The 13283-nt window shown below is 49.0% G+C and overlaps 1 protein-coding gene across 3 annotated transcripts in view; it reads left to right on the forward strand.

Moving 5' to 3' along the window:
* Positions 1 to 13283, forward strand: part of SEMA6B (semaphorin 6B) — a 162905-nt gene that overhangs the window by 104078 nt on the left and 45544 nt on the right. For all 3 annotated transcript variants that reach the window (XM_082206313.1, XM_082206314.1, XM_082206315.1), the window contains exon 2: positions 8407 to 8539. In XM_082206313.1, coding sequence (XP_082062439.1) covers positions 8434 to 8539 — 106 coding nt within the window. In that variant the 5' untranslated portion in view covers positions 8407 to 8433. The remainder of the gene's footprint in view (positions 1 to 8406; positions 8540 to 13283) is intronic.

A 13283-nucleotide genomic window follows, 5' to 3' on the forward strand; every position in this document is an offset into this window, starting at 1 on the left:
CATTGATTCATAAAATGAAAGCAATAATCAATGCACTGTACCATTAAAAAACAACAACAGTATTGTAGAGGATAAAAACTATAATTAAAAAATTTTCTTACCTGCACTGATGATAGTCATTGTTTGGATGAGGGGCTTTTATCCATTTCCACAGTCACACAATCAATCAACCAATCAATCAGTAGCTGAACTGGCATCCACATAGTCACAAAAACAAATTAACTGGAAAAGCCTCAAAACAAAAAACATAAATAAATAGCAAAAACAAAAGCACCTAATATAAGCTCCAAATATCATATCAGAACTTGTATTTCAGTTCAACAATTACTTTGATAAAATACATATTTTGTTATGTGCAAATAGCTTAGATACCTGTTGTTGTTGTTGTTTGTTGTTTAGTTGTTTAGTCGTGTCTGACTCTTCGTGTCCCCCTGGACCAGAGCACGCCAGGCACTCCTGTCTTCCACTGCCTCCCGCAGTTTGGTCAAACTCATGCTGGTCGCTTCGAGAACAATGTCCCACCATCTCGTCCTCTGTCGTCCCCTTCTCCTTGTGCCCTCCATCTTCCCCAACATCAGGGTCTTTTCCAGGGAGTCTTCTCTTCTCATGAGGTGGCCAAAGTATTGGCCTTCCAGTGAGCACTCAGGGCTGATTTCCTTCAGAATGGAGAGGTTTGATCTTCTTGCAGTCCATGGGACTCTCAAGAGTCTCCTCCGGCACCAGAATTCAAAAGCATCCATTCTTCGGCGATCAGCCTTCTTTATGGTCCAGCTCTCACTTCCATACATCACTACTGGGAAAACCATAGCTTTAACTATATGGACCTTTGTTGGCAAGGTGATGTCTCTGCTTTTTAAGATGCTTTCTAGGTTTGTCCGACTCTTTATGGTCTTTATGGACCTTTGTTGGCAAGGTGATATCTTTGCTATTATTATTATTATTATTATTATTATTATTATTATTATTATTATTTCCATGTGACTGACAGGCACCCTGGACTTAGAGGTCACCTTGAAAGGAGACCACTGGGTGTTGAGCCAGCATCAACAGCTGCTCAACCCAACCAGTCATTTCCGGATGTGTTGAGCATGCGCCACCTGTGATTTGGGGATTGCACACTGATGGCCTGTGTAGGCGAGGAGTGTTCTTCCGTTCCACATCCCCGAAAGGTCACTGCTGCAGCTGACTGGATGTTTTCCTCTACTGGTCAAGCTGTCGTTGCCAAGGGTTATAAATCTGGAAGCCACACCTCAGGATCCTTACTCCAAGCAAAGCCAGGGTTTCAGGGGGTGGGTTGCCAAAAATGCAAGGAGTACAGCCTTCAGACTGGGTGCTGTTACCAGAAAGCAGGGTTGGTGCGTGCCTTTAACAGCCTGCTACTCCCAAGGATGAGGGACGCGGGTGGCGCTGTGGGTTAAACCACAGAGCCTAGGACTTGCCGATCAGAAGGTCAGCGGTTCAAATCCCCGCAATGACGGGGTGAGCTCCCGTTGCCCTGTCCCTGCTCCTGCCAACCTAGCAGTTCGAAATCACGTCAAAGTGCAAGTGGATAAATACCGCATTTTTTGCTCTATAAGACTTACTTTTTCCCTCCTAAAAAGTAAGGGGAAATGTGTGTGCTTCTTATGGCGCGAATGCAGGCTGCGCAGCTATCCCAGAAGCCAGAACAGCAAGAGGGATTGCTGCTTTCGCTGCGCAGCGATCCCTCTTGCTGTTCTGGCTTCTGAGATTCAGAATATTTTTTTTCTTGTTTTCCTCCTCCAAAAACTAGGTGCGTCTTGTGGTCTGGTGCGTCTTATAGAGCGAAAAATACGGTAGGTGCCACTCCAGTGGGAAGGTAAACGGCGTTTCCGTGCGCTGCTCTGGTTCGCCAGAAGCGGCTTAGTCCTGCTGGCCACATGACCTGGAAGCTGTACGCCGGCTCCCTCAGCCAATAAAGCGAGATGAGCGCTGCAACCCCAGAGTCGGTCACAACTGGACCGAATGGTCAGGGGTCCCTTTACTCCCAAGGATAGAGTTGCCATACAGTGGTACCTCGGGTTAAGTACTTAATTCGTCCCATAGGTCCGTACTTAACCTGAAACTGTTCTTAACCCTGAAGCACCACTTTAGCTAATGGGGCCTCCTACTGCCGCTGCGCCGCCAAAGCACGATTTCTGTTCTCATCCTGAAGCAAAGTTTTTAACCCGAGGTACTATTTCTGTGTTAGCGGAGTCTGTAACCTGAAGCGTATGTAACCTGAAGCGTATGTAACCTGAGGTACCACTGTATTTCAAAAAGTGAAAATCAGGACTTTGCTTTTGAGGGGAGTTGGACATGACTAAATGACTAAACAACAACAGATAGTAGTCCCAAAGGGCATGGTAGTTTAAGAGTGGGGGAAACACCCTACAATTGCCCGATTCTGAATTGGGCCGGATCTGCATAACCATGGGGAGTTGGAAACAAATAAGCTCTGTTGTCTGGTTAAAGTTGGCAATGCAAGGAGGATCAAGACAACGATCTCTGGGTAATTGACATGCAGATGAAATGCCTTGGGTGTCATTTACATGGGTGCCCATGTTTCTATGCATTCAGGAAAGACGGGTTTGAGGGGGAGTGTGAGTGTTAAATGTTGCATATGAATGGCTCCGCTGTTGTTTTTTTTACAAAATACAAGGTTTGCCTCCTATGATTCGCAATTCCTCTTCTTTCTGAAAGCTGCAAACTAGGGGTCACACCCCAACCCGACTTTTTAAAGCAATCTTGTACGGCTTTTACAGTATCCTAGGGGTTGCAGTTTGCTGAGGGTGCTGGGAATTGTAGTCCTTGGCAAACTATAAATCCCAGGATTCTTTGGGAGGGAAACCATGACTGGTAAAAGTTACATGAGTACTTTTAATACATGGGGTGAACGTCGCTTCTGAATGCTTCATAGCTTGCACATAGTTAAAGGTAAAGGGACCCCTGACCATTAGGTCCAGTCGTGACCGACTCTGGGGTTGCGGCGCTCATCTCGCTTTATTGGCCGAGGGAGCTGGCGAAAAGCTTCCGGGTATGTGGCCAGCAGGACTAAGCCGCTTCTGGCGAAACCAGAGCAGCGCACGTAAACGCCGTTTACCTTCCCGCTGGAGCGGTACCTATTTATCTACTTGCACTTTGACGTGCTTTCGAACTGCTAGGTTGGCAAGAGCAGGGACTGAGCAACGGGAGCACACCCCGTCGCGGGGATTCGAACCGCCGACCTTCTGATTGGCAAGTCCTAGGCTCTGTGGTTTAACCCACAGCGCCACCTGAGCGAAGTGAAAATTTAATGCCTTTTTCTTTTTTAATGCATCAAGAGACTGGTGTGTGTGTGTGTGTGTGTGTGTGTGTGTGTGTGGTGTCACGGATGTGCTTGGAAAAGTTTTGATAAAATATTAAGTGCCTCCCCACCGCCACCTGTCCCTAAATGGGGGTTGGGGAACCGTCATAAGTCCCAACTGAAAAGCCATGACTTAAAAGAGTGCTAAGGTCCATTCATATATATTTGGTCTTGCTGTAAAATAAAATAATAAAATAAAATAAAATAAAATATGTGCTGTCTCATGCTCGTTCTCTCTCTCACACACCATCCTCATCTTTCTCACATTCTCACATGTTTGGTGCATAAACACTCATGCCATTATCACCTGCCAGCTAAAGGTGAGAATGAGGATTCAAAACACCTCTGCTCAGGAGGGGGGTGTGAAGAACTATTGCGCTTTTGTGTGTGTGTGTGTGTGTGTGAGAGAGAGAGAGAGAGAGAGAATGTTTCAGAATGAACCACTTTGGTGAACAGCCTAGTTATCAAAAGCGTAGCTCACATGGCTCCAATATATGCACATTTACCTATTAAGGGCATGTCCATTAACTTCCTCCCTGTTTCCCAAACCACACAGCAGCCAGCAGGATTGAACCCTCCACTCACCACTTGAAATATACTCAGAGTCGCAAAGTGATTTCATGCTCTTTATTCAGCTCATAGTGGTGAGGAGGAATGAATGAAAGTCCCCTCACAGTATCTGCTTTATATACATTATTTACACAATGGGCTGCACATGATTGGCTAATTCCGGAATTCTACTGTAAGCCAATCAGGTTGTGGATTCACTTCTATCTGGAGCAGGATTGGGTGGTTCCTGCCAACCAATCATACTGCTGCATTGTTCTAGGACCAATCAGACTGCTGCAATTTGGATCCTATTGTTCTAGGACCAATCAGACTGCTTCAGTTTGGATCCTATTCAACTCAATACATAACACCACTTAAGGAGCATAGAGTGCAATCCTGCTGGGGTCCTCTTCGCCACTGCAGACCTTCCAAGCATCCCTGTTTTCCAGGAACATCCCTGGTTTAGCGAAGCCATCCCAGTTTCTGATTTGATCCCAGAATGTCCCGCTTTTCCTTGTTGTTGTTTAGTCGTTTAGTCGTGTCCGACTCTTTGTGACCCCCTGGACCAGAGCACGCCAGGCCCTCCTGTCTTCCACTGCCTCCCACAGTTTGGTCAAACTCATGCTGGTAGCTTCGAGAACACTGTCCCACCATCTCATCCTCCGTCGTCCCCTTCTCCTTGTGCCCTCCATCTTTCCCAGCATCAGGGTCTTTTCCAGGGAGTCTTCTCTTCTCATGAGGTGGCCAAAGTCTTGGAGCCTCAGCTTCAGGATCCGTCCTTCCAGTGAGCACTCAGGGCTGATTTCCTTAAGAATGGAGAGGTTGGATCTTCTTGCAGTCCATGGGACTCTCAAGAGTCTCCTCCAACACCAGAATTCAAAAGCATCAATTCATCAAGTCTTAGAGCCTCAGCTTCATGATCTGTCCAGCCCAGCCTTCTGACCGTTGTCTAGACGGCTCACCCTGGGCCGATTGAGGGTATTTCATCCCAGCTCAGCTGAAGTCCAGTTCTGCCCAAAGCAGACTGGATTCGGGCTTCGGCTGAATCTGGTGCACCACCTTAGAATGTGCCGTGTTCATTAAAATATTTATAAGCCACACTTCCTCAGCAAATATTACAAGGTGTTGCGCGGCATAAATACACAACCCAACAAGAACAACATTGGTAAAGACATCAGCGGTGCGTCTGGGGGGGGCGAAAAACAAAGCCCATGTTGCCAACACCTGTCTGAACAGTTCTGTTTTCCAAAGACAGTTTGAAAAAGCACAGAGAAGACCTCTCTTGGCTAAGAAATTGACAGGCGGGTCTCCTACTTAAGCCCCTTTCCACTGTAAAAGCTGAGCAAACTTCAGGGGCAAAGGGGCAAAGTGATCCTTCCATGGTGATGATGATGATGATATTGATATTTATTTAAACCCCAACTTTTCACCTGTCAGGCATTCAAGGCAGCTTACAGATCGAAACAAGAACCAGCTAAAAACATAGGGAAAGAAACAAGCAAACACGGATATAATTTTATCATATTATATTATATATATAGGGGGACGTGGGTGGCACTGTGGGTTAGACCACAGAGCCTAGGACTTGCTGATCAGAAAGTCGGCGGGTTGAATCCCCACAACGGGGTGAGCTCCCGTTGCTCGGTCCCTGCTCCTGCCAACCTAGCAGTTCGAAAGCATGTCAAAGTGCAAGTAGATAAATAGGTACCACTCCGGCGGGAAGGTAAACGGCGTTTCTGTGCGCTGCTCTGGTTCGCCAGAAGCGGCTTAGTCCTGCTGGCCACATGACCCGGAAGCTGTACGCCGGCTCCCTCGGCCAGTAAAGTGAGATGAGGGCCACAACCCCAGAGTTGGCCATGACTGGACCTAATGTGTATGTGTGTGTGTGTGTGTGTGTGTGTGTGTGTATATATATATATATATATATATATATATATATATATATATATAGTACACACACACACCTCTCATAGAAATAATTACAATAAAAACAACAACACCTCTGCATTGTCTGGATTAATGACTCAGCTACACAGCTGCAAATATAATGTTTTAAGTGTGTTTTTAAGCGCATTATGCAAATGGGACACTAGATGGTGATGGTGAGCTGATGGCAAATTCAATAAATTCAATAAATTTCAAAGGTGAACCTACCCAGTTCATACTTTCTGAAACCATAATGGGAAATGAAACACAGCCACCCTTTGAAATTTGCACTTTCCCGCCCTTTGAAATCCACACAGATTTTGTAGTGCTGTTCTGCCAAGTCATGTGTACCGAAATGCAAAGACTGGGGGGTGAAAGGTGAATTGAAATGCGTGCATCAGGGGAAAGTGTTCGTGGAACTGCGTCTGTGGTGAAAACCACGTGCAAAAGTGCATCGTATTAGGAGAAATAGCTTTGCAAAAGCGTGTTCTCTCCAAATGAAAGAGAACTAAACTTTGGAGGGGGGAATAAGAAACTAAAAGAAACATTCCCGAAAAAGTATACATTCCCCCCAAAAAACGGAGGCTTTTTTATTAGGGATAATAGGGGAGGAAGTAAAAAAGGAGGATCATAAATTATTCCAATATGCTGCAGCAGCAACTAGGATCCTTGTGGCTCAAAAGTGGAAATTACAGGAGACCTCAACGGTAATGGAATGGCAGGCTGAATTTTTTGAGTGTGCAGAATTAGCTAAAATGACTTATAAAATTCGAGACCAAAAAGGGATGAAGTTTGAAGAAGAGTGGGGAAAATTTGTTGCATACATAAGAATTAACTGTAGAAGTTTAAAAACTGTAGCAGGGTTAACATAAATCCTGTGAAGTGTATAGAAGGTGAATAAGAACCTGCAAGAGAAGACATATATTAAGAAAACCGAAGCAGGGAAGGAAGGAAGTCTGGGCGTGAATATACGCAGAGTAAATAAGATGACATAAAATGATGACTGTAAAAGACTGTTTTATTTTTGTTTGTGAAAAACTCAATAAAAAGCGTGTGTGTTTTTTAAAAAAAGAAACTAAAAGAAACCAAAGCTGCTGGATTCACTACCTCCTTGCGTGTTAAATGCTTCTTAAATTGAGCTGCGATTCCTGCAAGGCCTTTGGGGTCCACGATTCTTTGATTCTAAAACATGCTTTACTTGTGGGGAGTAACTGGGCTCCCTTGGAACATGGGAGTATCAGTTTTGTGGGGCTGAAACACGAAGCTGGGGGAAGGGGGCAGGTCCTGTCATTTGGGATTATCTGGTCAGTGAGAGATCAGGAGGAGGGAATCAAAAGAGCTTCTTGTCTTAAGACACAGACAGCTGACCAACCTGTTGGCTCTCAACAACTGGCGCGTGCATCTGTCTGTCGGAAACCGATGTGCAAATGTTCTCCCTAATCCTCTTTTTCACAGGCGAGCTAACCACCCTCTGCCCCATCCCATCACACCTTGTAATTCTGAAAAAACAGCTGCTGCAGCGCACCATTTTGATCCAGAGTAGAACTCCGTATTTTTTGCTCTATAAGACTCACTTTTTCCCTCCTAAAAAGTAAGGGGAAATGTGTGTGCGTCTTATGGAGCGAATGCAGGCTGCGCAGCTATCCCAGAAGCCAGAACAGCAAGAGGGATCGCTGCTTTCACTGCACAGCGATCCCTCTTGCTGTTCTGGCTTCTGAGATTCAGAATTTTTTTTCTTGTTTTCCTCCTCCAAAAACTGCGTCTTGTGGTCTGGTGCGTCTTATAGAGTGAAAAATATGGTATTCAGAACTTCCTCTGGGGCTTCCTTTTCCTTTCGTTTCTAGCAGAGACATTTGAGTGAGGGGAGGGAGCTCTCAAAGCAAAACTGGATTAATTTGGGTGAGATGCCTTGCTTCAGCCAGACCTTGGGAAGTTCATTTTTGAAAGGAACTACTGTCGTACCTTGGACGCGGGTGGCGCTGTGCGTTAAACCACAGAGCCTAGGGCTTGCCAATCAGAAGGTCGGCGGTTCGAATCCCCGCAATGACGGGGTGAGCTCCCGTTGCTCGGTCCCTGCTCCTGCCAACCTAGCAGTTCGAAAGCACGTCAAACTACAAGTAGATAAATAGGCACCACTCCAGCGGGAAGGTAAACGGCGTTTCCGTGCACTGCTCTGGTTCGCCAGAAGCGGCTTAATCCTGCTGGCCACATGACCCGGAAGCTGTACGCCGGCTCCCTCGGCCAGTAAAGTGAGATGAGCGCCGCAACCCCAGAGTCGTCCGTGACTGGACCTAATGGTCAGGGGTCCCTTTACCTTTACCTGAGCTGGTTTGGGGAGCATTTGTGCAAGATCCAGATGTGTGGGGGAAATTCCTGGAGGATGAGAGAACAATGAACCCCTTTTCCCGCCTTTGAGCTACCATCTCCCTCCCTCCCTTGGTCATGCTATCCCTCTGGTCCTCTGTTTCTGCCCCCCTGCCTCCCATGCGTTTTATCGGGGCTCAGTGCGCCACCGGTTGTTACCGACACGGACCACAACACACACAGCTAACGGCTTAACATTATTCTGTCATCTTGAACCCTTGCAGGTGTGAGGCGTGCTCCGAGAGGAGACGATGAGGCCCGCCTGTCTGCCGCTCGTCCTGCTTTTCCTACTGGAGGGGGAAACTCATGCACTCTTCCCCGAAGAACCTGGCCCCATCAGTGTGGCCCTTGATGACTGTAAGTGAGGCTGGGACAGGATGTGGCCGGAGGAGGATGGAGCTGGGCTGGTGCTTCTTCAAAAGGGGGGGGCTAGCCTAATTCCCTCTGCCACCCCCCAAAACATTATTTTTCATTCTCGCCAAGGGTTGGGGAATCTGTGGGGCCCATCAAAGAAGTCATGGAAGCCCAGCTCTCAACCTGTTATGGTCAGTGGTCGGAGGGACTTCCTTGTTCCCCAAACAATGTGTGCAGTTTTATTTTTCACCTAGACACCTCTCATCTGGCCGTACCTCCCCAGTCACTCTGAGCAGCTCCCAACAGAGTATTAAAAACACGATAAAAGATCAAACATTAAAAACTTCCCTAAACAGGGCTGCCTTCAGATGTCTTCTAAAAGTCAGTCAGTTGTTTATTTCCTTGACATCTGATGGGAGGGCATTCCACAGGGCTGGTGCCACCACCGAGAAGGCCCTCTGCCTGGTTCCCTGTAACCTCACTTCTCGCAATGAGGGAACTGCCAGAAGGTCCTCAGAGCTGGACCTCCATGTCCGGGCTGGATGATGGGGGTGGAGATGCTCCTTCAGGTATCCTGGGCCGAGGCCATTTAGGGCTTTCAAGGTCAGCACCAACACTTTGAATTGTGCTCAGAAACGTACTGGGTTCCAATGTAGGTCTTTCAGGACCAGTGTTATGTGGTCTCGGCAGCTGCTCCCAGTCCCCAGTCTAGCTGCTGCCTTCTGGATTAATTGTAGTTTCCAAGCCGCCTTCAAAGGTAGCCCCACGTAGAGCGCATTGCAGTAGTCCAAGCGGGAGATAACCAGAGCATGCACCACTCTGGCGAGACAGTCTAGTGTTATGAGAGAGGGAGAAATTCTTTTTCTCTTTCCACTTTCTACATGCCCGGCATAATTTTGTAAACTTACTCACCTTTTCACTGAACGAAAACTCCCAAATTTTGCACCTTTTCTCCCTAGAGGAGTTGCTCCAACCCTGTGATAATTACGCTGGCCCTTTTCTGAACGCTTTTCAATCTTCGATGTCCTTTTTTGGGGTCAGGTGGCCAGAATTGCACACAGCACTCCACATGCGGTCCGTCTGTCGTGTGCTTGAGCATTCTAGGGGGTTGGACTAGATGAGTCTGATGTGTCCCTTGCAACTCTAATGTTCCATTCCATTCTATTCTATTTGTATCATAGATGAGAGATGGGGCCTCCTTTGTGTCGGTGAAGGTGCCTGTTCTGAAAGGCACTTCTTAAAATTATTCCGACAGCTTTTGTTTTTATGAGGTAGACAGTGGGTTTCATTCAATGTGAGTCCTTCTCAGAGGTCTGTTAATTCCAATGGGTCTATTCCAGCCGTAGGCAAACTCGGTCCTCCGGCTGTTTTGGGACTACAACTCCCATCATCCCTAGCTAACAGGACCAGTGGTCAGGGATGATGGGAGTTGTACTCCCAAAACATCTGGAGGGCCGAGTTTGCCTATGCCTGCTCTCTCCTGGTCTGCCCCGCAGAGGACCTATATTAGGGTCATTTGGCTGATTGGCTATCCTCCACCAGGGCCAGGGCCTTCTCAGTGGTGGCTCCGATCTGGTGGAATGCTTTCTCCCAGGAGATCAGGGCCCTGCAGGATTTAACTTCCTTCCACAGGGCCTGTAAGACAGAGCTATTCCGCCTGGCCTTTAATTTGAATTCAGCCTGATCTTTTATTTCCCTTCTCTTCCCTCCCCTTTTATGAAGATCACCCGCTCTGAGACCCCACAGCTCATTCTCCCCTGGCCTCCTCGCTGGCCCAAGTAGGACCAATTCAGCCAGCTAGCCCTGGGGATTATCTAATTGATTTTTGAATGTTATTGTTATTCATGTTTTTATGCTTCTTTTATAGTTAAGTGCTTTAAATTTGTTGTTAGCCGCCCTGAGCCCGGTTTTTGAACCGGGAAGGGTGGGGTACAAATAAAAATTTGCTATTATTATTCTTATTTATCTACTGACCCTGGTCTCTAAAATCTGTACACATTACTAGGAGGTATCTGCACCATACATTTAAAGCCCATGACTTCCCCCAAAGGAATCCTGGGAACTGTCGCATGTTAAGGTTGGCGACTACTACAGCTCTGTGAGGGTGCATGCTACAGCTCCCAGAATCCTTTGAGGGAAGCCACATGCACCGAATGTGCTTCGGCTGCATGGTGTGGCTATGGACCCGGTTTCCACTGGAAGAGCAATCTTCAAACGCGCTGTCAGGGGTTCAGAAGCAGAGACGCAGAGAAGGGTGGAAACAGAGAGCGAGGGGGAGGAAGCCGAAGGGAGAATGAGTGATGATGACGACCCGAGATCTCCAAGCCTAAGCAGTGAGTCAGAGGACTCCCAAAAGGGAGCCCCAGTGAGCAGAGCAAGGGGGGGATCCGGGGGGACACCCCAGGAGGAAGGGAACAGAGGAGATTCAGAGAGCAGCAGCTGGAAGTCGGGACCCACGCTCATAACTGAGGGCGGCAGCAGCTGGAAGTCGGGACCCACGCTCAAGACTGAGAGCAGCAGGGAGGAAGGTAGCCAGGCATCGGGTTCCGGAGGCTGTCAGCAGGAGGGAGGGCACGAGTCAGGGGTGGTCACGCCCTCCTCAGAGAGCGAGGCAACGGTTAAGAGGAAAGTAGAGAGTTGGGCGCGCGCGCCAAGTTCAAATGCAGCGGAAGCTGGAGCAGTAAGCAGCCCGGAGAGTGAGCCAGGTCCTAAAGCCCGCCGCAAGGAGGCAGAAGGATCAGGGGGGTCAGCGTCAGAGGAGAGTAGAAGGGAGGAGGCCCAGGGGGGCAGAAGGACCCAGAGACGTAGGGAGAGGCGAAGGAGGTGGAGCAAGGCTAGGGTATTAAGCTGGTGTGCAAGAGGCGGGGACTCAGACGGGTCTTCGCCGACCTAGAGCAGAAGGTGTAGAGCTGCACGCTGCAGTTCGGAAATGAAACCTGTAACTCAATAAAGACTCTTTTAAAGTGGACGCTGTGTGGCGTGGTCCTATGTGAGCTGGGACCTGGTAGCAGCTCTGACAGTAAGACCCGTCTCTTCAAAGCTTCAGAAACCTGAAACCTCGCAGCGGGAGCAGAAGCCGCTAGGGGAGGAAGAGGGGTGTCTGTAAGCGAGCTCACAAAGGTTAGCAAGATGACGGAAGAACAGAGGATCTCCGCGCTGCAAGAGGCAGTGACCCAGTTGTCCTCAGAGGTATTGGCTTCCAAGAAACGGGAGGAGGAGACTACAGCCGCCTACAGAGACCTACACGCCAGGTTTGAAATGCTTGTTAAGCAAGGGCAACCGGGACCCAGACCGGAGGGAGTGGGATTGGCACGGAGAGCAGGAGGGCTTGTGGCTCACTTCGATGGGACTTTGCAACAGTACCCTAATTTTAGAGCAGACGTAATGTGCGCACTGCAACTGCTGGCAAAAGACTTTAGAGATGAGGAAGAGAAGGTGGGGTTCATATTGTCCCATTTGCATGGGGATGCCAAAGCCTGGCTGCGCAATTTGTGGAGGGATAAAGATCCGGCGCTTCAGAATGCAGATGCCTTTATCAAAGCGATGGATGCGTGTTTTTTGTCTACTATTGATGTGGATCTTGCCAGACGGGAGATTCATGGACTAAAACAAGGGAGGGCGAGCGTCCGGCAGTATCACGCCCGATTTTTTGCGCTGGTCAGTGCTTTAGAATGGGATCGGGATTCGCCCCCTGTCAGAGACCTCTTCTGGGAGGGTCTAAGTTCTGCGGTTAAGGATGAAATTGCAAGGGGGGAGAGGCCCCGAAGCACGCAGGAGGTGGTCCAAAGGGCGCTGACTGTGGGGGTGAGGCTGGAAGAACGTCCATGGTGCAGAGATGAAGGACGTGGAGGGCGCGAAGCAGCGAGAAGTTTCTCTTTCGTTCCGAGGGAAGCAGCGCGTGCGCAATCCACACCTCCGCCAGGAGGGGGAGGGGAACCGATGGAGGTTGGAGGTGCAAGGGCTCAGTCAGCAGCCAGAGCCCTAGCACCGGCAGCAGTGAAAGCGAAGCCTCCTAGAGGGAACAGGAAGTGTTACATCTGCGAGGATCCAGGCCATTTGGCGAAGGAGTGTCCCCGGAGGCTCCACAAGCACACTGCAGCCTCAGCAATGGTGACTGCAGCAACGCAGCAAGGAGAACCACAGCAGGGAAACGACGATGTCTGGCTGGAGACGGAGGCACTGGGGCCCAGCCAGACGCATCTGTGAAGCAGTCCCCAGCAATCTTGCAACCCACGGATCCCCTCCCACCCAAACCAGTAGTGCAGCTCACAGCATCTCTCCAGCTACCCGACGGCGTCACTATCGAAGTGCCGCTTTCTGTGGATTCTGGAAGCAACGCAGACTTTATAGCGCAGAGCTTTGTGGAGCAGCACGCTATACAGCTATTGCCTGCCACTCTGCCCCTGCAAGTCGTCACAGTGGATGGCAGAGAGTTGCTAGGGGGGCAGGTGGTGAAGCAGACGCCACCGATGGTGATGCGCCTTGGCAACCACAGGGAAGTCATCAGTTTTAATGTCACCCAACTGTCGGACACGCCCATTGTGTTGGGCATGAGTTGGCTGGACAGGCACAGTCCGACACTGGCTTGGTACCAGAGACAACTGATCTTCGGCTCCTCTTATTGCGCAGAACACTGCATCCTGCCCCGACGGGAGGGAGAGGAGGAGGAATCACAACTGCAGTTGGGAACGTTGCAAGCGGTCCCCCACAAATACGCGAGCTTTTTGGAGGTCTTCTGCGAGAAGGA

This window comes from Podarcis vaucheri (assembly GCF_965113315.1).
Source record: "Podarcis vaucheri genome assembly, chromosome: 18".
Classification (NCBI taxonomy): domain Eukaryota; kingdom Metazoa; phylum Chordata; class Lepidosauria; order Squamata; family Lacertidae; genus Podarcis; species Podarcis vaucheri.